Source organism: Ostrea edulis, chromosome 4, assembly GCF_947568905.1.
Source record: "Ostrea edulis chromosome 4, xbOstEdul1.1, whole genome shotgun sequence".
Taxonomy (NCBI): domain Eukaryota; kingdom Metazoa; phylum Mollusca; class Bivalvia; order Ostreida; family Ostreidae; genus Ostrea; species Ostrea edulis.
The window spans coordinates 14554760-14581484 of record NC_079167.1 but is presented as its reverse complement, the minus strand read 5'-3'; the positions used below and the strand labels follow the sequence as shown (position 1 = coordinate 14581484).

The following is a 26725-nucleotide window of genomic DNA, read 5'->3' as shown; positions in this document are numbered from 1 at the left end:
AGATTGTTCAAATCATGGGCCCCGGGGGTTGGATGGGGCCACAATAGGGGATCAAAGTTTTACATACAAATATATAGGAAAAATCTTTAAAAATCTTCTTCTCAAGAACCACTGAGCCAGAAAAGCTGATTTTTACATGAAAACTTTCTGACATAGTGCAGATTCAAGTGTGTTCAAATCATGGCCCCCGGGGATAAGATGGGGCCCCAAGGGGGGATCAAAGTTTTACACACAAATATATAGGGAAAATCTTTAAAAATCTTCTTCTCAAGAATAGCAAAGCTGTGATTAATCATATTTATATGGAAGCATCTTCAGGTAGTGTAAATTCAAGTTTGTTCAAGTCATGCCCCCAGGGGGTAGGGAGGGGCCACAATAGGGGTTCAAAGTTTGACATTGAAATATTTAAAAAAATATATGTTCAAAAATCTTCATCTCAAGAAGAGCATAGTAATGATTAGTCATTTTAATGTAAAAGCATTATCAGGTAGTGCAGATTAAAATTTGTGGAATTCATGGTCCCCTGGCGAAGGTTGGGGCCACATAGAAGATCGATTTTTTTTTTGATTTTTTTTTTTTTTTTTACATGGGAATATATAAGGAGGAGTGTTTAAGAAATTTTACATGGGAATATATAGGAAAAAATATTCACTATTTATATACACTTGTAAACTCAAAGGCTCACCTGTTCCATCAGATCACTTTACAAAAACAATTTTGACCTACATGTTTGTAAATGTAGATAAATTTTCAATTTTTTCTGCTCTTGTTAATTTTGCATCCAAATAAATCTAGTGATATAATTTCATTTTTGTCTTCATTTATAAATTAAGAAGAAAAAAACTCGCCGTCGATTCCTTTTGAACAACTTGGTGAATATCATTAATCTTGGCACCAAAAATCTTTGACTGAAGGGCATTCAATTGTTATAATTACACACTTAATGCACATATTTACAACGTGTATGACCCCCTATTGATTTTCTGGTCACACCTGCCATGTTGGGTTTAAAACATAAACAATCTTTTCTCTGGTGAGCCATCCATGGGCCTCTTGTTATTAATTTTCATCATTCAATTTAACGAAAATGTTCGATTTTTTTATGTTGATATATGCTTCTGTTTTTGTATGTATGACATCTTTAAAAGGGTGGCAACGTACACATTTTCTTTGGATATTGGTTAGATTAAACTGTATTGAGTGGAAATTAATACAGTTTCTCCACTTTTAACCATTAATATTGATAAGTCACCTGAGGATCGACCCACCTTAAACTGTTAAAAAACCACAACAGGCAACTCAACATAAAAGCACATTGAAGGCATGTTATAATATATTAAGTATAATCAGGCACTTATATGTAGCAATGTTTTCCAAAGGGGGAGGAGAGGGGGGAGAGAAGTAACTTTACAATTGTCTGAAAATTTTGGACAAGCAAAATAAAATTAAAACAAGAATACCGCCAATAGTACAATATACACCCATCGGACAGTGATATTCAACATGGAAGGAAGCATATTATGCACTCTGAATTGATACAACACACATTTTGAATAGAAAAGCCTTATAGTGGGCCATGGTGCACCAATCCATCTGACAGGTGAACTGATTATGTATTTCTCTTGAGAGGGAGGTTGTGACAAAATGTCAGTGCAATATCTGCAACTATGATCGAAAAAGTCCAGGAAACAATTTGATCTACTTTTAGCCCTAAAATAGGTAATGGTGCACCAAATAAATTGAAATGTGAACTGATTATGTATTTTTCTCAGAGGGAGGTTGTGACAAAATTTTCAGGGCAATATCCATGATGAAAAAAAGCCTAGAAAACTGATCTATTTTTAGCCCTAAAGTAGGTCAAGAACAAACCAATCCTCCAGCTGAAATGTAAACTGAACTTGTATTCCTTCGAGAGGAAACCTGTGACTAAATTTCAGGGCAATATCTGTATCAGTAATGAAAATTAGTCTGGAAAACTATTTTTAGTCAAAAAGTAGGTCAAGGATGAACCAATCCAGCTGAAATGCAAAATGAACTTACATTCCTCCTAGAGGAAGCCTGTAACTAAATTTCAGGGCAATATCTGTATCCACGATGGAAAAAAGCCAGGAAAACTGTTTGACTTACATTTAGTCTTAATGTAGGTCATGGACGAATGGGGCAATCCAGCTGAAATACAAACTGAACTTGTATTCCTCCTAGAAAAAGATTTTGACTAAATTTCAGGGCAATATCTGTAACGAAAAACTTTGACCTACTTATAGCCCTTAAGTAAGTCAAGGTGCACCAATCCATCTGAAATGTAAACTCATTTTACACTTCTTGTGAGAGAAATTGTGACCAAATTTCAAAGTTGTACATGCATCCGATAGGGAAAAAAGTCCAGAAAACACGACCTCTGACGGACAGCCAGCCGAACAGTGCCATAACATAATACGTCCCATCTAATGATGGGTGTATAAAAATACATAGGTCTAAATCTTAACTTGTGGCAAGGGTTAATTCTTCAGTTTAATTTATCAGTTAAATTTTACATTTCCACTACAATTCAATAGATGTACTACTAAAAAAAAAAAAACCTGCCGGACTTGAACCCATGATCAACAGTTCAGCAGTCAACCTGCTAACCCACTGAGCTACTCAGCTAGGCAATGATATTTATATTTTCATCTATGTTTCAAAAGGAAGCCAGCCGTTATGATGATGTAGAGTACCTCCGTAAAGAATAAACGAAACAATGTTAGTTTCAAATGTTTTATTTCACATCAGATACATTTAGTGAAACAGGCACGGTTTCCTCCATTAAAAGTCTAGAATTTGGATCCCTGTAATTGTAGTCCAACAATCTGGGATATTCATTACAAAAGTTGGCATATGTATCACACAGTCTACTCCATTCCTCCATGGTGAGCGTGAAGGATCGATGTGTGGGGTCCACATCTGATAGTCTAAACAACTCGTCCACAAGGCCTGTCATGGCGGAGGGAAACAAATCTCTGAAAGAAGCAATAGTTTTTTGCTTATAGCATTTAAAGCCCATGCAATGTCCATCTGATAAGATAACACTTACACTGAAAAATCTTATGATAGTCATGGGTTCCATTCCAGACTGTGACATACCCGAATCACTAAAATGTTCCAATTGATTGGCATGAAGAGGTAAAAATCATGGACCTTGCAGATGACCCCCACCCCCTTGGGTTTTTTTTAAATGCTAAGGTCAAAGGAAGTGTTTGCATGATAAAGAATCCTCATAGCCTAGAAATCCTAACACACATGTCATCTGAAGCTGTATGATGAGTGAAAGAATTTTATAGATGGACATTAAACTACAAACATCTAATACAGTATACAACCCTTACACTGACAAGACATTCATAAGACATTGGTAGGATGGAATTACTAGATGTGTACACTGATAAATCAAAACAACCTATTGTGACATTCATAAGACATTGGTAGGATGGAATTACTAGATGTGTACACTGATAAATCAAAACAACCTATTGTGACATTCATAAGACATTGATCAAAACAACCTATTGTGACATTCATAAGACATTGATCAAAACAACCTATTGTGACATTCATAAGACATTGATCAAAACAACCTATTGTGACATTCATAAGACATTGATCAAAACAACCTATTGTGACATTCATAAGACATTGATCAAAACAACCTATTGTGACATTCATAAGACATTGGTAGGATGGAATTACTAGATGTGTTGGAGTGACACAAATGACCCTGCCAAAGGGTCATAACTCTGCCAAAACTTATCTGAATGGACCCATACAAGTACTTGACCTAAATGTTATGATATATCCCTTTCAAGTGGAAACTGAATTGTTTGAAATTTTTCAAAGTCAAAGTGGCTCAAATATCAAATATTATTCTACTGGAACCAAATATGAATTTGACCTGCATATTTTCAGGACATATCTATATCCCAAATTTCAATTCAAAATGTCCATGTTTGACTGAGATAATGAGTGGAAACGTGTGAAATGTTTGAAATTTTCTAAGTCCTATAAAAGACTCTAACAAAATATTCTTGACCTGACCCAAATGTGAACTTGACTTGTGTATTCTCATAACGTATCTATCTCCTGTCCATGTATGAATGAGATAACAGATTTGATAGAAAAAATACTGGAACTAACAGTGAATAATTTTAAAAGTAGAAGGGCAATAACTTTTTGTAAAAATAGGTCAAACTTGATCTGTAAGTCATCAGTATATAGAGACATACCAAATGTCTGTTCATTATGTACAAACACAGTCTATAAAAGTCAAGAAAACTAAATACATGTACTAATTAGACATTTTCAAAGTCTAAGGGCAATATCTTCCATAAAAATAAGTTGATCAACATGAAAGTCGAATTTGATCTGTCAGTCATATACATATAGAGACATAACAAAAATCAGCACATTATCTACAAATAAGGCCCAAAATAAATTTGGAAAAACTATGACAGAATGATTGACAAAATGAGATAAATATATATGTCCTGGGCCATTTCATGATGGGAGCAAAAAGAGAACTCTACTAAGACTTAGATGAGTCCAAAACAAGCAGCCATGGGCCACATCGCTTACCTGAGTGACCTTGATGCATATTTAAAGATTTTTCCTATTTATTTGAATTTAAAACTTTGATCCCTATTGTGGCCCCAACCTACTCCCGGGGGCCATGATTTTTACAAAATTGAATCTGCACTATGTCAGGAAGCTTTCATGTAAATTTCAGCTCTTCTGGCCCAGTGGTTCTTGAGAAGATTTTTAAATGCCCCCACCCTATTTTTGCATTTTTGTGATTATCTCCCCTTTGAAGGGGGCATGACCCTTCATTTGGACAAACTTGAAAGCCCTTCAACCAAGGATGCTTTTGGCCAAGTTTTGTTATAATTGACCCAGTGGTTCTGGAGAAGAAGTCGAAAATGTAAAAAGTTCACAGACAGATGGACGGACAGACGATGGACAACAGGCGATCAGAAAAGCTCACTTGAGCTTTCAGCTCAGGTGAGCTAAAAATTGAGGTATTGAGTTATTTTTGAAATCCACTACCTGTATTTGAACAATAGAAAAGCACACCAGCAAAAAATACAAATGTACATCTTTTAAATCATTAAGCAATAGAAAACACAATTACACAAATCTTGTCAAATGTAAGGATTATCCTTTTCTAAATTGCATTTAAACTATCTTATCCTTAAAATGTACTAGAAAATGTGGTAATGGTATCTTATCCTTAAAATGTACTAGAAAATGTGGTAATTATTAATTGGAAATATTCAATTCTATCACATTTTACCAATGTGTGTTTTGAATAAATTCCCTTATGATAGCCTTTCAGGTGATTTACTTCAGAAATAAATTTTGTTTTTGAAAATACATGAGGGTATGAGCTGCGACACTTCTGGCTTGCATACTTCATGAAGCATATTGATCTAAGTATTCAACTCAAAAATGAAGTTTATTTCTTATATTTAATTCATACTTTCATTTTTGTCAAAAAAATATACGTACTATATTTATCTGTATTCATACACGCATCGTTTACAACTGCCATGCATTCATTAGGACATGGCTATCATTACAATTTGTAGAGATATCAAAGGAAACATTAGAAACGTTAAAACTATTAATGTGAACATATAGAATTGACCATGCTCAGCATTGCATAAAAGAGATCCAGAAATCTTGTAGTTTTCTAAAATCTGTTATAATCAAAAAGTGACCAAAATCATCCAAATGAATATCTCACGGTTACTCCACCCTACCAAGTCAGATAAAATGGACAATACAAAATTAAGAGGTCCATTGGATTCAGATACCCTGTACTACAGAACTACTTACTTCGCTCCTCTCCTGATGTGTTTCTGTCTGTAGTGAAATATAGCAGCCGTCACTTTTTGAACCACAGGAAATGATTGGTTTATAAGGGGTATTTTCAAAGGCTCTAAATTAACTACTGCAGCATGGACTTTAGGAGGTGGCACGAAAACCTTTCCTACAAAAGACAAGTAGAAAACACATACTAGTATGTGATGCTAGTATTTTGAGTTCTGACCAGAAATAAGAACATTCAGCTGCATTACACACTAATTCAAAGAATAATTTCTCCCTATTTTCATCATGTTTTGAAATATATAAAAAAAAAATTGAAGAAAAAAAAAGGATTCATTCTGATAAATCATTAAGTCTCACCAGGAATATGATATCTATAGCGAACTTTGCACAAATGCTGGCACATAATTGAAAGTCTACATCTGTGTTCAGAATTTTTTTCTGCTAGCAGTCTCTCTGCCACTTCATGTTGAAAAGTCAGGGTCATTGGAACACGACCATGTCGCCATGGACCACTTCTATTTGAAATTTGTTCCAACCACTGAAGTAAGAGTCCAAGAGACACATTGAATGGCAAATTTCCCACTATGTTCATATTCGGAATATTCCGCAGCCATGGCCTTGAATAATCCAATGGAAATGTACCACCAATGTCAAAATGTTTGGCATCTCCCAGATGTACCTCTAATCTGCCTCCTGATGCTGCTCTTAAAATCTGAGGGGTAAAATATATAAAATTCAAAAGAGAATTTCTATTATCAGTATCAAACACTTGATTCAGAAAAAGTACTACAAAACACTTTAGAATAATGCTTTGAAAACTTCTTCATCTGGTGTGTAATAAAATAAACAGAAAATTTAGGATACTTTATGGTGTATATATACTTCACTCTATAGCTTTTATCTACTTGATGTTTTAACTTGCCTCCAGTGGTGGAATAAATCTTGAATCTTTTTCAATCACATGAACTTTCAATGCATCACTTTCCAATAATGCCCTGGTTATTCCCCCTGGCCCTGGTCCTACTTCACAAATGTACATCCCTTTTGTGACAGATATACATTTGACAAACTTATGACATACATTCATGTCCAGAAGAAAGTTCTGAGAGAGCTTCTTGGTTGCACTCAGTTTGTACATCTTCACAATTTCAGATATTTTGGGCATGGGAGGCAATCGACTCCCCATTTTGATTTAAACCTGAATGAAGACAAACATAATTCAAGATAGTATACATGCATTGGTATATCACATCAAAAATGGAACCTCACATATCACAACAAGAGGCCCAAGGGCCACATCGCTCACTTGAGTTACCTTGGCCCATCTCTAAAGACTTTCCATATATATTTGCATGTAAAACCTTAGTCCGTATTGTGGCCCCAACCTACCCCTGGGGGCCATAATTTGAACAAACTTGAATCTGCACCATGTCAGGAAGCTTTCAAGTAAATCTCAACTCTTCTGGCTCATTGGCTCTTGAGAAGATTTTTAAAGATTTTCCCTATATATTTCTATGTAAAACTTTGATCCCCTATTGTGGCCCCAACCTAACCCCTGGGGCCATGATTTGAACAAACTTGAATCTGCACTATGTCAGGAAGCTTTCAGGTAAATTTCAGCTCTTCTGGCTCATTGGTTCTTGAGAAGATGATTTTTAAAGAATTTTCCTATATATTTCTATGTAAAACTTTGATCCCCTATTGTGGCTCCAACCTACCCCTGGGGGTCATGATTTGAACAAACTTGAATCTGCATTATGTCAGGAAGCTTTCATGTAAATCTCAGCTCTTCTGGCTCATTGGTTCTTGAGAAGATGATCTTTAAAGAATTTCCCTATATATTTCTATGTAAAATTTTGATCCCCTATTGTGGCCCCAACCTAGCCCCGGGGGCCATGATTTGAATAAACTTGAATCTGCACTATGTCAGGAAGCTTTCATGAAAATTTCAGCTCCTCTGCACAAGTGGTTCTTGAGAAGATTTTTAAATGACCCCACCTTATTTTTGCATTTTTGTGATTATCTCTCCTTTGAAGGGGGCATGGCACTTCATTTGAACAAACTTGAAAGCCCTTTACCCAAGGATGTTTTTGGTCAAGTCTGGTTATAATTAGCCCAGTGGTTCTTGAGAGGAAGATGAAAATGTGAAAAGTTTACAACGACGCCGACGACGACGTGGTTAAACTATGAGGTGTAATGAATGAAATAACACATGAAAGCACAACTGTGCCAAGCAAGTAGATGATGGAAGCCAAGGGTTATCGAGTGATTGTAAACAACAAAAAATTGTCCAGGGATGTCCAATAATAGACGTATCTACTCTACGTGTACACAACATACAATAATAGAAGAAGAAAAAAGAAATGCACAATTCAGACCTCTATAAAAAAACAGGGGAAGGTCCATGTGTTCAGGAAGGGCAACTTGTCTTTACTCCAAAACAATAGACCTAAAACCTTGTCATCTTATTTAGTTGTGGGTTGACTTTTTTTTTTACGTTAGTTATAAACAGGTTGGGAACACTTCCCCTTTAGCAAGATCTCTCTAAAACGTGATTACCCCTCTTTGAAGAGAAAGTAAACATTACCGTAAACAGGTGTTTTGGTGTCTTTAATAAAAATAATGGCAAATTCCATGCAATGCTGATTAACTGCTACACAAACTCAGCATTATGCGAATTGACTTTATAAAATTTAACACAATTAAGAAATTTCATATCAATGCTGCTTTGTAAGAGGGAAGGAGGCTGAAATCCAATGTACATCATGAGTGCTTTTGTTTTGATTAATATATTTGCAGAAGCATCAGACATTTTAGCACTTTTTCTTCTTTTCACGTGAAACACAAAGAGATGTATTCCATGGGTATTTTTCTCGGTTTTACAGAATATATTTATTATTGCTAGAGAGGGATAATTGCATTTTTGCGAGAATATCTCGCTATAGGGGAAGTGTTCCCAACCTAATAGAGGGCAAAGCCCTCTCACAGCCCGAAGGGCTGTGAGAGCAGAGCTCTCCCTATAGGTAACACGTATATACATGTTTAAAAGGAAAATATAGAAAACTAATGAAAAATTAAACCATACCTATGGAACTTGAAAATTTTGGTCCCAATGGCTTCGATTCGAATACTAGCGCATGGACATGTATTTCTCCATTTTGAATCTCATCTACCCTAGTTCACATCGTTCTGAGATGTTACATAACATCCGTAAAAGTATGTAAATCTTATTTTTTTAATCATGTATAATCAATCCTCGATTAACGCGATTTGTGCCATGTCTCCTATGTTTGTGTATTTGCTAAACACCGACGCTAAAAAATGACGTCACAATGCACTGTTTACATCAGTTGCATAGAGTTTCCCGCGTTCAATGAAGTGGTGGATCAAAAATGTCTAACGTTAGAATACTTTGATTGAGCTCTGTCCTCACACGTTGGTGCTAATATTTCGGGATATTTTTTGTCCCGTTATGGATCTAGATACTAATTAATGCCAATATTTTTTGCTTCGCCCTCAAACACGGTCACGCCGTAAGATATATTATTTCGGGATATTTTTTGTCCTGTTATGGATCTAGATACTAATGCCAATATTTTTTGCTTTGCCCTCAAACACGGTCACGCTGTAAGACATATTATATATATATATATATATATGAATGAATCATAATCTACCGTACTCAACGGAATTATTATCATCACTTGGGAGACGCCGATGACCATTTCATGCTTCGCTCGGTCCAACGGTCACACCGTATACATATTAAATGTCTAACATAATTATTTTGAATTTCTTTCTGTTCAAAGAAGCAGCTATGTGAAATCTCACCTGTCGCTCAACCTGAATGCTATGAAAACTTTCTATAAGGTGCCACTGTTAGAATATGTTCGTTTGTTTTTTCACTAATTAAAATATCGAATAATTTCATTTCATCATATATTGGGCAGTTAAAACTGGCAGTGCACAGTGCTCTCAGCACGATTTGTAACAGGAATTACCTACCGCACGATAATATTAAAAACCCAACGATATTTTCCGGAATACTGATTTCGGAATTTGCCGATTCGGATTATAGTTTCTCCCAAAATGGTGGTCACTGTGCGCCAAATTTTGAAAAAAATCGAATAGTGGAGAATCATTTTAATAATGTATAGGAAAACTTTTAGTTTATATGACATATTTGTGACATTTTTGTCATTTGCTTCGTTCATCTTGGACGTAATTACAGGTAATGATTACATATATCCCTGAGCTGACCTCTTCAACTGTTTAACGGCTCTTGCCATGTATAAACAATGAAAACACATGATATAGATTTCCTCACGTCTTTATTTATCAAAATATTTTATAGTATGTGTCTTCTCTCTGTCATGTCTTTTCATATTGTCAGAACATACATGTATGTTTTTAAGAGCAATTAAAGAGAGAAGTTGGCAACATTTTTAAAAACAGCAGTTAAACAGATAGAGGTAGTCTACTCTTAGATAGAATGTTCTCTCGTTAAAATGATAATGTCCTACGGACCCGATTTAACGAATTGTGGTGAGGGCCTGTCCCGAGACACAGTTAGATTATTCTAACTAGTCACTCTCTGTGCTAAACCGTGTTTTGATACTGATATATATTGGTCCATTTACATGATATATAAATGTATTTATTTTCAGTGTAGTTTTCCAGACTTTTCTCAAATCTACAGTTATAACTTAAGGAACTGAAATTTGTTATATGTGGTTATCCATTGAGTAAATGCACTTTGCTATTGTTGACTCGATCATTCTAATAAAATTTGCAAGATTGACTCACAGGGTTTTGACACAATCTGAGCAAACTTGTGTATATAGTATAATAGGAGTACTACATGTATTATACTATATATATGCAAGGTTGCTCAGATTGTGTCAAAACACTGGGTTGACTGAACTTCTTTAATTCTTGTTCACATTGCTTTGATTAGGGAACTGAAATATTTGGTTTGTGATTTGCTTTAATGTGTGTTTACAGATCAAGTTTAATCACAGTTGACTGATTTTCAAGAGATTTATGGAACTTAGTGCAGAGTTTCCAAGCTTTTTCTGTTATGCTTTGTCTCATCGTTAGATACCCACATCTGATCTCATCATTAATGATGAGTAGAAGACAAGATTAGCCGTGGGTATCTGACATTGGCTTTAACTTAGGAAATAAAAATTTGATACAGGACCTAACATCCCTTGCATGTGGGTCCAGTAAATGGACCCATTCCCTATCGAAAATTGACAGGGTTTTCCCCAAATTCTTTTTGAAAAATTCTTAAAGTTACAGTGCACAAGGCTGGTAAGAATGAATGTAGGAAAAAAAGTCACAATATATATTTTGTATAAAAATCACATAGATGTAGGGAAAAAGGTTACAATATATATATTATATTATATGTATAGGGAAAAATTCATAGTATGTATTTTGATAGAAAAGGGTCACATATACAGAGGGGGAGAAAGTCACAGTATATATATTTTGAAAGAAAACTACATGAATATATAGAAAAAAGTCAAATATTATATAAGGAACAGAGTTTATATATGTTAAAACAAACAAATAACCCCAATAAAAAGTATTAAATTAACTTTTAAGTATTTACAACAGGTGTTGACAGGGACTGTTGAGATTAATTAGTGGCTTCACAAGGCACCTTTCCCCATTTCTAGACAGTGTATTTCCTGTATAAGTAGACAAAATGGCATCAATTTACAATCTTTGAAGCCATACATAGGATGAAAGAAAAATATGTTTTTTTTTAGCAAAATGTATGCCAGAACCAACAATGTGTGACATCAAACAAATTGTGACTTTTTTCCTAGGTGTGGTCATGGGCACTCTTTATACATATTGTGACTTTTTTTCCTACCCAGATTGTGACTTTTTTTCCTTTTTGTGTTGTTTTGCTCTGTAAAATCTCAACCATCTTGGGAACAAGTTGTCTAGATACCATGTATAATGTAAAGGTTGCAATCACCTAGGCGCTTAATATCTAAATGAATATAAGCACATGTACCAAGACCCTTTCTGACAAAGAAACATTTAATCATGATGTCGCACAACAGACAGTACTATGAACTGTTAATCTGTAATCATATCAATAAATGGCCATATAAATAACTCTGTATTTTGAAACAGTACAGGATCCTGTACCAAAAAGGGTCAATTAATGCCTGTGATATGTGGCTATCTAAATGAGTAGATACACTGTCATCATGGTTGACTTATTCCAACAAACATTTTAATAAGACTCGGTTTCATGGTTGTCTGATCTTCAGTAATTCTTGTACTCTAACTAGATCCCTGTACTCTTTAATTGTGCAAGTTCTATAAAATTTACTGTATAAATTATGAAATTTTCTTTTTTTATCATTGTACATAAACTGTTGATGAATTAAGATTGTTCACACAGAATACATATTATGCAACACTTCAACTTGGGGTTGGTAGGGGACATATGTTGCTGGTAATATACTTACAAAATACTTGTTTCATCTAAATTGGACCAGAAATGACTTCATGAGAATTTTTTTTTTTTTTAAAAACAATGTGTTCACCGTTTGTATGAAATGTACAAGGAAATAGTCTTACCACTGTGTATGTTGATGGTGCTACCATTAATTAGGGAGACCACAGCTTGGTCAATACAGATATTATACATGCCACTGCCTGTGAAAGGATCTCTTAAGGGCAGTCACTTCATTCTTTGCAGATGTTGCTGTGATTGTGTTATTTTTCCGGGATGGACACACTGTGTGGGCGGCTGTCTCATTGGCCCTGGTGGCTTTGTCAACCTTTGCCATGCAGATCTTCAGCTTCTGTTGGCATGTTACAGATGGAACCCTGACAGTCCAGACATTCCTGCTGCATGCCTGCTTCTTGTCTCCTCTACACAGGTATCTTTTGGGTTATTTCCTTGTTGACAAGGCGAGTTGTTGATTTTGAGTGATGAATTAGCTAGAATGCTGTGACTGAATTCCAATAGCTCTGTTGTAATTAGATTTTTCCACTGCCATGACAAGTGCATTAAACACTCAACAACATGCTCTTTTGTTTTTACTTGATTGCTGTACTGGACTCTTATCTGATTTTTTGTATGGATTTTTATTTTAGATTTTGGAGAGTCCTCAAGCTAGGATTCAAGTCTAGAAGAACAAAGAGTCATGACGATTTAGAGGCTGTTTACAGCGCTAATAACGATGTCTGCTTGCTTCGTCTTTTTGAATCCTTTCTGGAATCAGCACCACAACTTACACTGCAGCTATACATTATTATCACATTCCAGCATTTTGATTGGATACTTGGTAAAACGTCACACAAAATCTCTACAGTTTTATAACAGAAATTATTTTATGTAGTTAAGAGTAGAAATACAATTTTGATTAAATTAAGTAAAAATATACAGTATGTTGATATATAGTATGTGTAATACTCGGTGCATATTCATTTGTCAATATCATGATGGTCACTCAAATCATGATACTTTGTATATTTAAAGATAAAGTTCTTAAAGTACATGCATACTAACAAATGAGTTGATATGATGCTTGTGATGAATAAACTCAATAGTCTGTCATAAACTAGGAGAAGTTGAATAATGGTCAATATATGTTGTCCTCACATAAACAATATTAGCAATCTCAACTCCAACATAAACATCTTGGATGTCCTTAGAAATTTTGCATGGTTACAAATTTACATCTCTTTGAATTTGCAACATGAATAAGGAGAAGAGAGGGACTAGGGAGAAAACAAAATTTACTTTTATTCTGAAATGACTGCATGCCAGGTCAATGTACATTTAAGACTTAAGATATTAACTGTATATTGTACATTCTTAACTGACAGCAGCTGTAAGTCATGTACACTGTCAAAATAACTCTATTTTATCAGGAATTTCAACATTCTTTTCCCTTACATCGATTGCTTGGTCAGTGTCTGCCTACTCAGATGGACTGCGTCTTGCCTATCAATCTGACTACAGAAGAAGTGGGCTGACGATGCTAGTGCACACACTGTGGCAGATAGCAATGATAAGTGGCCGAGTTTTAGCCATTGTTGTGTTTGCTTCATATTTCCAAGCTTGGACATTTTTGTTCTTGGGTAAGTCTTAAATTAGATAATTTTGTTTCTGTCTAATGCATGCAAATACTACAAGTTGTTTAAGGTCACAGGAAGCCTGCACTTTGAAGAAAGAAAAAAATGTTATGACGTACATGTATTAAGATTTAGATACATTATTCGTTCTTGTTTATTTACAGGTGTACACTGGCTTCTAATGACAGCATGGATAACCTTTCAAAATGCTGACTTTGGAGACACAGCATGTGAGAAGAGAATCTTTAATGCTGTGTCCGGCTTTGTCTACATTTTCTGCTTCCTGAACCTGAAGGATGGCCCCACTCGTGGGAGGCTAACCATTTACTATATCATTACATTGGTGGAAAACACTATCCTAGTTATTTTGTGGTTCCTTTTCAAACCTGACACTTCTCCTGATTGGATGAATATTGCCACACCCACTGTAATCTATGGAGGATTTGTTGTAGGTGCGTAACATGTTGACTTGTGATATACTTGTCTTTTAGATTTTTGTGGACACGAATTTTCCTCTTTAAATTTTTTTCTAATATTTTCTCTTGCCAGTGTCACATTGAAAAAATAATTAAGTAAGTGAATTTATCATGTATACAAGATAATCAGACATTTTAAACAATCACTTTAAACAGTGTCATTTACCAGTGTGCCTGTGCGCTGGAGCTCGCTAATCCTATCCGTGCTCTAACCTACTGTTGGTGAAATTCATAGAGATACAACCATCACATAAATCTTATCAAAATCAGATCTTCTCTGACTTTTGTTACACTGAAGATTCTCCAGTGTAATGTTCAAAGATCTGATTTAATTATTTGACCTATCACAGTCATTTGATTTAATTATTTGACCTATCACAGTCATTTGATTTAATTATTTGACCTATCACAGTCATTTGAATAATGATTTTGGGGGATTTTGAAAATTAAAGATTCGGAGAAAAAAGATGCACACTGCAGTTCCAGAGTGCATCAGTTATTAGGATATATATATATATATATATACACACACACACACAGGTAAATATATATATTATGCATGTTGATGGAATGGGGTAACAATATTAAATGGAGGCTTGGCATGTTATTGAAGACTGAAGTCATAGTGTAACAAATTCTAACAAATGGTTTGAACATATTTTATTGTATCAAACAAATTGATTGGAAACACAAATTTTTACATGGGTTCCACCATATTCAGTATATATAGAGTGAAGGTTAATTATTTTCATTGCACCAGCGGTAGGCAAATAGCACTGACCGATGCCCGGGGCAACCATATTTTAGAGTCAGACAGGTAAAACAAGAACTTGTCTCTAGGCAAGTGAATTTTTAAAGTAAAATAGAAATACAAGATAATAAAAATACTGAATTTAAATACATGCATTGGCAGCATCGATCATGTATAAACGGAATGTCAGCAATCATCCTGCGATTTGATAAAAATACATACACCCCTCTAGTGAGAAATGACACAGATCATGAAAATGCTTAAATTTATGGTGAAGTTGAAATCGATTGCAAAGTGTCAAATCTATTTAGATGCTATCTCAAGGTGAATGTACAATGTATTGACAAATGGAAACATGGACAAGTTTGTGACATTTAGCAGGAAAAGAAAGAACCCTGACTGTAATGATAGCAATGATCAACCTTCTGTATCGACAAAAGCATGTGAAGTATGACAAAACAAAGAGAATCCGAGGATATCTCAAATCATGGGAGGAAACTTGGTCCTAGCTTTATTACGATGAGAAATATATGAATGAATTGACTTAATAAAATACAACAGGATAAACAATTTCAAATAGTTTTATGTCTTAATTAAAGGTGGGGCATTTGGCAAGTACTTCAAAAATATATTTGTCTACCCCTGTTGCACAGTAAAGTACCAATGTGATGATTGTGTTCCGAATTTGCCTTGAGGGTGGTATCCCATTTAAGATTACAGATTTGTCTATTCAATTTTTTTCTTGTTTTGGATTCTTAATCAGCTATACACATGTGGAAAGTTTTGGTACTCCAATGAGTAGCTGTATACGATATAAAAATTAACTGTCATTAAAACTGTTGTAGGTTCAGCCATGATGTGCCTGTATTACTGTATACGATATAAAAATTAACTGTCATTAAAACTGTTGTAGGTTCACTGTATACGATATAAAAATTAACTGTCATTAAAACTGTTGTAGGTTCAGCCATGATGTGCCTGTATTACTGCTGTTGTCATCCATCCAAACCAATAGCAAAGAAAGAAAAGGAAATGGAAACCAACTGGTTCAAACGCATAGCAACAATGAAGGTAAGAACTGTCCATGTTACTTTTTATTCTATCCAGTTGTCAGTAGGGCTGAAACGATTCACTGAAATATCGATACTGTTTAATATAAAAACTCGATTCAATGTTCGATTCATTGCCTCGATTTTCGGTTCGATACTTTTATTACAAATGGGTTTAGTAAAATACATCAGGCTCGGTCTGTACTTATTATTTTTACCTGCGCGAGGAACAAAATAGCTTCGAATAATGTTCAAACTGTTGTTTGCCTTGAGGTTGACGAAAATAATAATTAACTTTATAAATTTAAACTACAGAGCCAACAGGCTTCTTACCGGTCATCAGTTTGGAAACATTTTACTTTTAAAATTATGATTTTGAATCTTGGGGATTATTTTTCTTTTCAATGTTATCCTTGGTTTCTTCTGTAAATTGTATCGTATTGAAAGGCGATATGTATTGTATCGTGAAGGGGTGTATCGTTTCAGCCCTAGTTGTCAGTACATACTCAAGTTGGGTACCGCCAAAAAGTATGTACCATGATATACCGCAGTATTTGCTCCATGCTGCAGTATATTCCACAGTATACCTCGGATTGAAAATCTGTATTTTGGTAACATAAATTTCATTACTTTTTTATCTAACACTAATTTTATAGCAGTTATTCACTTGTTGAATGTAAGATGACAGAGACACATGTTGAACACACTCTCGAATAAAGATAAAAGCAAAAATACCCCAAGACACATGATGAGCAGACTTGCAAATACATACACACTTGTTTACTCTTTCCATTTATTGTGCTAAGCATCTTCCTATATCCTTTGTGATTTATTATAAGCATTGTCTGGCATGGCATCATACATTTTTGTGCAGTTTCCTCTGCCATTTTTAGCTCTTCTGAGCCAAAGGCTCAAAGAGCTAATGCTATGGCCATTTGTGCGGTGTGCGTAAACTTTTTAGAAAAAGGGCTATAACTCAAGAACCCCTTGGCCAATTTTTTTCAAATTTGTTACAGGGTATCATTGGCCCAAGGGCTTTCATACATACTAAATAGAGGGATGTGACCCTTTAACAAGGGGAGATAATCAGGAAAATACAAACAAAAGTAGTGGTTGCTAAAAAATCTTCTTCTCAAGAACCACAGGGCAGATTATCACCAAACTTACACATAAGGATGAGGATATGTTGTAGATTAAAAATTGTTCAAGGCATTACCCTGGGGCAAAGGGCGTGGTCTCAAGGTCACTTCAAAGTTGACCTAAATATAAAAAAATTTTAAATTCCTTAAATCTTAGATATTTTAGTCATTATAAGGACTAGGATCATCAAATTTTGACAGTTGATGCATCTTAGGACCTTGTGTCAAGTTGTCTCAAAAGTAGGTCACGGTGACCTACTTTTTGAATTTTGCAGGTATTTATTTTAAAATTAATTTTGATGCATATCTTGGACACTTTGAAGCCTATGATCATCAAAACTTGTCAGTTGGTGGATCATGGGACCTTGAAATGCGTCAACTGAAAAATAGGTCACCGTGACCTACTTTCTGAATTTTATGGCTTATCATTTATAGATATATTTTAAGTTGTTATTTCAAATACCGAGAGGTTTAGAATCATCAAATCTTGTAAGTTGATGCATCTTGAGGCCTTGAAACATATTTATAAAAAAAAAAGTAGGTCACAGTGACCTACTTTTTGAATTTTGCAGATATTCAAATTTCACATTTTCAATTTTGGATGCATATTTTGGGCACTGTAAAACCTAGGATCATCAAACTTTGTCAGTTGATGCGTCTTCAGTCTTCGGTTTGTGTCGACCAAAAAGTAGGTCACCGTGACCTACTTTTGGTATTTGACAGCTAAATTACTATATTTCAGACACTATTTGACCTACAATCATCAAACTTTGTCAGTTGATGCATCTTGAGTCTTCAGAGTGTATCGACCAAAAAGTAGGTCACTGTGACCTACTTTTGGCATTTGACAGTTATATTTATATATTTCAGTCACTAATTGCCCTACAATCATCAAACTTTGACAGTTGATGCATCTTGAGTCAACGGAGTGTGTTGACCAAAAGTAGGTCACCTTGACCTACTTTTGGAATTTGACGGCTATATTTATATATTTCAGATACTATTTGACCTACAGTCATCAAACTTTGTCAGTTGATGGGTCTTGCATGTTCGAAGGGTTTCGACCAAAAAGTAGGTCACCTTGACCTACTTTTGGAATTGGACGGCAATATTTATATAATTCAGATACTATTTGACCTACAGTCATCAAACTTTGTCAGTTGTTGGGTCTTGCATGTTTGAAGGGTGTAGACGAAAAAGTAGGTCACCTTGACCTACTTTTGGAATTTGACGGCTATATTTATATATTTCAGATACTATTTGACCTACAGTCATCAAACTTTGTCAGTTGATGGGTCTTGCATGTTCGGAGTTCGCTGACCAAAAAGTAGGTCACCATGACCTACGATTGGAATTTGACAGCTATATTTCAATATTCAGATACTAATTGGCTTAAAATCATCAAACTTTGTCAGTTGATATTTCTTGGGTTCTCAAAATGTGTAAACCAAAAAGTAGGTCACATTGACCTACTTTTTTTGAATTCTTAGGATTTAACTAAAGATTTGGAATACTAAGAGGCTAAGAATAGAAATGGTGGGGTTGTACAATTTATCAGAAGAGCGATTCTAGGCCCTTGGGCCTCTTGTTTAATTACTCAGGGTTTGCTGAAAAAGAACATAAAACTCTCAAAAACCATAAGACATGAATATACTTCAAATAATCATCAGTTTATAATAATAAATTAATGCAATGTATTATTTGATTTGTGATTGTTTAAACTTTGATATTGTATATTAACAATAGAACTATAAGTTTTTTAATTTATACATTTTTCCCATTGTAAGGTTATTAGACTCAATTTTCAATTTGTTTATATTGCAACGAAGGGGTGATGTAAACTGAGTAAAAATGTGTGTGAAAGTTTCGATATCATGATATATTATCAATTTTCATGCAAGTTTATTTTTGTTAGTTTTTCTTTTAAATTATACATGGATCTTCAAAATAAATACTGGACTTGAATGTACCAGTATTTCACTATTACAGTGTACAGTACCGATATGAGAAATATACTGGGATATGTACCAATATACCATGGTAACTAAAACAACAAGTTGAAATACATATATATGCAATAGTGTATAGAATATTATACTATTTTCACTTTCAATACGGATGCAAAATTTTTTTTGGCTGAGTTGACACCTGAACTAAAAGGCAGGTCATACACTATTCTGATGAATATTTCAAAAAAGAATTCAAATATATTTCCTCAGAAAATCACGACAATCTGTTTATGATTAAATTTACAATTATTCCAGCGCAAGGAGCCAAATGAAGCGGTGTTCAACACCTCAGAATCATCATTTCGTATCTCAGAGTGGCTGACGACGTCAATCAACCTCAGTAACTGTGATAGACAGAACAACAGTGTGCAGATGTCCCTCAATTTATCTGTTCCAGATGTTGTACCCGAGAAAAAGTCTGTCAAACGTTTCAGTGCAAAATCCCTATCCACCTACCACAGGGCTGCCAGCATCGAGTCCTCTCTACAGGAATCGGAGGGAAACCTGACCATGGAGTCTGGACGTGTGTCGTATACTAGTTTAAGCAGCACTAAGCCATTGATATCATCAGCATCCAAAACATCCATGTATCGAGTTCAAGCAGAGGTCAACAAGACATTGTCTCCTGAAAGTGATGCTTCCAGTGCGCATGTATTTAACTATCAATGGAGTCCAAAAAGTCCTCTAAGCTGCAGCAATTCTTGGAACTTTGAAAATGAAAAATCCTCATGTGAATATGATAAGAATTTGAGCCAAAGCAAGAAAGACAGTCCACAGAGTGTGCAAAGTTGGAAAGAGGATGCAGTGGTTCCAGGCAGTGGAAATTCTGCGTTTGAATACAGCGGGAAAAAGTTGTCAATGTCACCATTAGACCCAGCTAAACTTTGGGAATTATCACAGCAAAGAATTACTACAATAAATTCAAGTGATTTATATGATTCAAGCTGTATTATTCCAAAAGCTAGAGAAAACATCTCTTATCAAATGAATGATGAAGTTGATGCTTGTGAATCAAATATCAGTGGTAGAAGGAGCTCCTCTACTAGAACAAGCCATTACAGCACTACATTAAGTGATTCTCAGTACAATTCAAACTCGGAAGTGTCTGGAGAGAGGTATGATACCAATTATAGCAACAGTGGATCATCCAGGAGTCAGTTCAATTCACTCAACCAAGTTGAAACATCAGAACATGTGCAGTCATCAGAGTTATCTAACTTTTTTGCTGATATTTCATCTCTGCATGTCCCAACATCTGGTCAAAACAGATACATCTCTTCTGTGTCAGAAACTACAGACATCTTGAATTCGTCTTTTCCTTGGTCACATGACCATGAGGTATTCTACGATGAGGGTGATATTTCGGAGCTTGTTTATAAACAGAACATTAGGGAATCCCTGCTTGGAAAAAGCTACATGTATCATATTTGCCCAATTTCTGATGCTACACGATTAGGTGACATGTCAAGAAGACTGACCAGCAATAATTCTTATTGCACGAGTAATGTGACCCACACATCAGATTCCATGGCCAGAATTTCAACTGATGACAGTGGGTACAATTACTCTGAAGAAGCACAAAATAATGAGAGCTTGTGTGCCAGCAACAAAGGAATGGACAGTGTTATGTCTGCAGATAATGCTAGATTAAATAGTTTAATGTCAAGAAGTTCCACATCAAGTCGCACGTCACCCATCAGACCAGATCATACAGGTGATAGTACGCCAATACGATATTCACTTCTACCAGGTTTAAGCTACCTGATGAGTGATTCAGATACAAGCTGCTTGGAGAAATCTATGCAGTCCACAAAATCTGTTGCTGACTCTACATTGCAACACAACAACAAAACAGAAAGCTGCCTAAAACTGAATCAATCGACTTCTGAGGATGTCAAGGTTTCCCCATTGCAAGTCAGCGTTATTGAAACATCTCCTCTCCGACTTGAAAGAAGTGTTGATCTATTCAACTCAAGCAGGCAGGAGCAGAGTGATTTTGAGACTCCTAATATCGTTCATTCAGATTCTCCTGTTATTTCTCCTAAAATAAAATTAGAGCAACTTAGAGTTCTTGAACTTAAGGAATCACCATACAAGTTTAGAGGGCGACAAGATGAAAATGTCCCAGTTAGCTCCTCAAGTGTGAAAAAAGAAGATGCACCAAGTATATATAATTTAACAGAATCCCCTTACAAATTTCGATCCCAAGGCTTTGAGAACACAAGCAGAAAGTTCTACACCATTCCTGAGAAAAGAGGGGATGTAATGAATGTTCCACACAAAACAAGAAGTAAACTTGCGTATGAAAACAAAGAGAACAGAATTATGGATGGAAGTGCATATCTCACTGCTCCATCACGAAATAGGAAAAAGAAAGAAGGAAATGTTAAGTCAGGATACAAAGAAAAACATTCCAAACCCAGAAATCGAGTCAGTGCCCTGAAGAACTCTTGTTATGCTTATTCAGATACAGACTCTGATGGGGAGGTGGCCTCAAACTTCAGCTCTAGAAGTCAGTACGGGGACGACAGTGACGATACATATGGATTCTCCCCATGCAAAAAAGGAAATCAGAATTCTGCTAGAAAAGATTCCAGGACAGCTTTGAGATCTGTGGAAAATGCCCCCATCTTTTCTCCTATAGTCACCCCAGACCGTCTGGACAGGGAGAAAGTGTGCAATGCCAGTGGACCCATCATGAAGCCGGTGTTTAGTACACCGCTAACTAGGGGTGAAGGAATTGATAACACTCAATTTTTGATGGATAAACCTTCAACAATAGCAGTATAAATGAAGAAGACATTAAATATGCATGTTAACGACCATTCCATGTTATCTATCATTCCAAATTAATTTATATTGTGTGCCATTTCAAATAAATCTTGTCTCCGGTCTTTAGCTTAATAAACAGCAATGACTATTTTGTATCCTTATTAACAGTACCTCTATGGATTGAAAATATGTTATGTACCCAATCTACTCATAAGTCTGTATTATCATGATTATGCAATAGCATTTAAAGAATTGCTAGTTACTTTGAATATTTCACAGTGTGAACTTTAGTCATTCACAACATTTGCCGTAAATCCCCATGTTTTTTTATACTGGTAATACCAATATGTCTGTCAAATAAACCTTACCATGCAAAGTGTTTATGAACATGTATTGTAAAATAGTGATTTTTTGGTGAAACACAGAGGTGCACATACTGTAAAATATATATCTGTTTTTAAATTATTATGAAATTGTACACTCACCTGGTACAGTAAAACTTGATAATTCCTTATAAATAAGGTTCCCCATCTTCATGTTAATGGTAGAGAACTCCTTTCACTTTTCTTATAACGGGGATTTCAATGCAAGTTCCATTAAAGTTAGTTTTGCTGTATATATATCTTGATTCCACATATTTGATATTGAATTTCATATTATGCCTTATATCCCTGAAAATTATTAAGCTGGTACCATTTGACTTACTTTTTTTTTCGGGGGGGGGGGGGTGCTTTATAATGTATCTGTGATACACATTAACCAATTACATGTAGATTTCATGATTTTGTTTTTTATTACGTAAGTGAAATATACTGGTACTTTTCCTTTCTGTGGTGTGGTGGCCGTCATGTCATGTATGCTTTATGTATTTAGAATAAATGGCTTTTGTAGAACGTTTTACATAATAAACTAAAGCAGCAATCTAACTCAGTGTATATCATGCAGGACTTCTTTTTTTTTTTTATATATACTTTTAGAACTGTTTCTTTATATGTATTTGTTGAAAATCATTTTCAATTTTTATAGTAATAAAAAAGAATAATCATAGTTTTGATTTTTTTCTTCTATTTTCTGCAAGAAGAGGAAGAATCGAGGACACATCCTATCACTGCTGATGGTTAAGATAATCATAAAATAAACCATGCTTACAGTCAACACTAGCTGCAATAATGTAGCCCTCTCTGATTTTTTTTTTTTTTTTTTTTTGGAAATTGGATAGGGCTACATTATTGCAGCTAAGTCAACACACGTAATGAATTAACACTTACTGCAAAGGGATTTTAATTCCCAGGAATTTTATAACATATTATGAACTTATTATACCCCCCGCAACAAGTTGTGGGGGGGGGGGGGTATACTGGAATCAGGTTGTCCGTCTGTCTGTCCGTCTGTAGACGCAATGGTTTCCGGGCTCTAAAACATTATCCTTACCACCTACCGTCACCATATCATACATATGGACTACCCATGGGATGAAGATGTTCCCTATCGATTTTGGGGTCCAAAGGTCAAGTGCACTGGACATCAAAGTAGCAATATGGTTTCCGGGCTCTAAAGCGTTATCCTTTGCACCTACAGTCACCATATCATACATATGGACTACCCATGGGATGAAGATGTTCCCTATCGATTTTGGGGTCCAAAGGTCAAGCGCACTGGACATCGAAGTAGCAATATGGTTTCCGGGCTCTAAAGCGTTATCCTTTCCACCTACAGTCACCATATCATACATATGGACTACCCTTGGGATGAAGATGTTCCCTATCGATTTTGGGGTCCAAAGGTCAAGTGCACTGGACATCGAAGTAGCAATATGGTTTCCGGGCTCTAAAGCGTTATCCTTTGCACCTACAGTCACCATATCATACATCTGGACTACCTATGGGATGAAGATATTCCCTATCGATTTTGGGGTCCAAAGGTCATGCGCACTGGACATCAAAGTCGCAATATGGTTTCCATTTAAATTCTTTAATGGCTTTTTTCATCGCATGGAGATGCTGTGTTCCTAGATACCTTTTGGATCATAATACTGAAGTTTTACCTATTACCAACACCCTTTGGGAGCTTGGGGTAAGTGGGGGGTATTCTTAGTGAGCATTGCTCACAGTACCTCTTGTTGGTAATGAATAACGTTTATAATGAATTAAAATTGAATGCCCTCAGCACTTATAAGCATATTTTAATGTAGTTGCCATGAAGTCTAATTTGAGAGTAGCCATTAAAAAGTTCAATTATCTCATTCAGTTACACAATGAAAATATTAACTCTGGATTTTTCTGGGGAGCATATAGTGGCAGTCATGTTTGTCTGTCCAAGCTCATCTCTTCTAAACCTTTCATCAGATAATGATCATGATTGATCACAAATATTCCCTGGGATGGGCTTTTGGACCAAGGTCATTTTGAAAAGGTCACTCAGAACATATACCTTACTTAGGGGAGAAGTTCTTCTTTATACCCCCGCAACAAGTTGTGGGGAGGGGGGGATATACTGGAATCGGGTTGTCTGTCTGTCTGTCCGTCCGTCCGTCTGTAGACGCAATGGTTTCCGGGCTCTAAAGCATTATCCTTTCCACCTACCGTCACCATATCATATATATGGACTACCCATGGGATGAAGATGTTCCCTATCGATTTTGGGGTCTAAAGGTCAAGCACACTGGACATCGAAGTAGCAATATGGTTTCCGGGCTCTAAAGCGTTATCCTTTCCACCTACAGTCACCATATCATACATATGGACTACCCATGGGATGAAGATGTTCCCTATCGATTTTGGGGTCCAAAGGTCAAGCGCACTGGACATTGAAGTAGCAATATGGTTTCCGGGCTCTAAAGCATTATCCTTTCCACCTACAGTCACCATATCATACATATGGACTACCCATGGGATGAAGATGTTCCCTATCGATTTTGGGGTCCAAAGGTCATGTGCACTGGACATTGAAGTAGTAATATGGTTCGGTTTGTCATGCCATTTGTTTTTTACACTCAGAAAAGAGGTAGTTTATACCTATTACCAACACCCTTTGGGAGATTGGGGTAAGCAGGGGGTATTCTTAGTGAGCATTGCTCACAGTACCTCTTGTTATACCCCCCGCAACAAGTTGGGGGGGGGGGGGGGGGGGTATACTGGAATCGGGTTGTCCGTCCGTCCGTCTGTAGACGCAATGGTTTCCGGGCTCTAAAGCATTATCCTTTCCACCTACCGTCACCATATCATATATATGGACTACCCATGGGATGAAGATGTTCCCTATTGATTTTGGGGTCCAAAGGTCAAGCGCACTGGGCATCGAAGTAGCAATATGGTTTCCGGGCTCTAAAGCGTTATCCTTTCCACCTACAGTCACCATATCATACATATGGACTACCCATGGGATGAAGATGTTCCCTATCGATTTTGGGGTCAAAAGGTCAAAGGTCAAGCGCACTGGACATCGAAGTAGCAATATGGTTTCCGGGCTCTAAAGCGTTATCCTTTCCACCTACAGTCACCATATCATACATACGGACTACCCATGGGATGAAGATGTTCCCTATCGATTTTGGGGTCCAAAGGTCAAGTGCACTGGACATTGAAGTAGCAATATGGTTTCCGGGCTCTAAAGCGTTATCCTTTCCACCTACAGTCACCATATCATACATTTGGACTACCCATGGGATGAAGATGTTCCCTATCGATTTTGGGGTCCAAAGGTCATGTGCACTGGACATCGAAGTAGCAATATGGTTTCCATTTAAATTCTTTAACGGCTTTTTTCATCGCATGGAGATGCTGTGTTCCTAGATAATCCATTTCTCCCTACAAACGAGAATACCCAAGGTTTGTCATGCCATTTGTTTTTTACACTCAGAAAAGAGGTAGTTTATACCTATTACCAACACCCTTTGGGAGATTGAGGTAAGCGGGGGGTATTCTTAGTGAGCATTGCTCACAGTACCTCTTGTTTCAACAGTTGAAGACATATATCACACAAATAAGTAACGGGCGAATGGCTTTCAGAAAAAGGTCACTTGCAGTCCATTCTGAAACGTCAAGGTCACACAGGACATATACCTTATACAAGGAAAAAGTTCTGTATTTCAACACTTTTCGAACAGGTATTGATTTTATATCCCACAAATAAGGCCAAGTAAAATTAATTAGTAGATTATCATTCAAACTTCACAAAAGAATGGGGCGGGTGGGAGGATTTTATTTTTTATTTTTCGCCATGGTATTCTTGACCTCGAAAATGCCTTCTCTCATTGAGAAAAGGCTTTATAAATCATAATTACATGTGCATTTGGGTTTCTAAAAGGCAAAGTGAAACCAAGTACGTTTACGATACCGGACCAGACATAAAAATATCCGGAAATCGTAATTTTGAAAAATAAAAAAAATCGGGGCGGGGCGATTTTCGAGGGGCGGGCGGGAATGATAATCTACTAATTAATTTTACTTGGTCTAAGTAACAGGCATATGACTTTCAGACGAAGGTCATTTTGTAAAGGTCAGGGTGATTCAGACACACCATACGCAACTAGGTCAAGGGCTTCCATAGTAAAATG

The 26725-nt window shown here is 36.0% G+C and overlaps 2 protein-coding genes across 2 annotated transcripts; one reads left to right on the top strand and one right to left on the bottom strand.

Annotated features, from left to right (window-relative positions):
* Nucleotides 1–2740: 2740 nt before the first annotated feature.
* On the bottom strand, nt 2741–9867 carry LOC125672174 (dimethyladenosine transferase 1, mitochondrial-like). Its single transcript, XM_048908292.2, has 5 exons — nt 9691–9867; nt 6782–7057; nt 6217–6571; nt 5866–6019; nt 2741–2996 (listed from the first exon to the last, which is right to left on the bottom strand). Exons 2-5 carry the CDS (start codon nt 7043–7045, stop codon nt 2756–2758), a joined length of 1014 nt encoding a protein of 337 aa, XP_048764249.1. The 5' UTR covers nt 7046–7057; nt 9691–9867; the 3' UTR covers nt 2741–2755.
* Nucleotides 9868–9928: 61 nt separating this feature from the next.
* On the top strand, nt 9929–23217 carry LOC125671412 (uncharacterized). Its single transcript, XM_056162025.1, has 7 exons — nt 9929–10090; nt 12590–12773; nt 12991–13181; nt 13771–13980; nt 14139–14426; nt 16163–16272; nt 19654–23217. The coding sequence occupies exons 1-7, from the start codon at nt 10009–10011 to the stop codon at nt 22186–22188; spliced, it is 3600 nt and encodes a 1199-aa protein (XP_056018000.1). The 5' UTR covers nt 9929–10008; the 3' UTR covers nt 22189–23217.
* Nucleotides 23218–26725: the final 3508 nt, after the last annotated feature.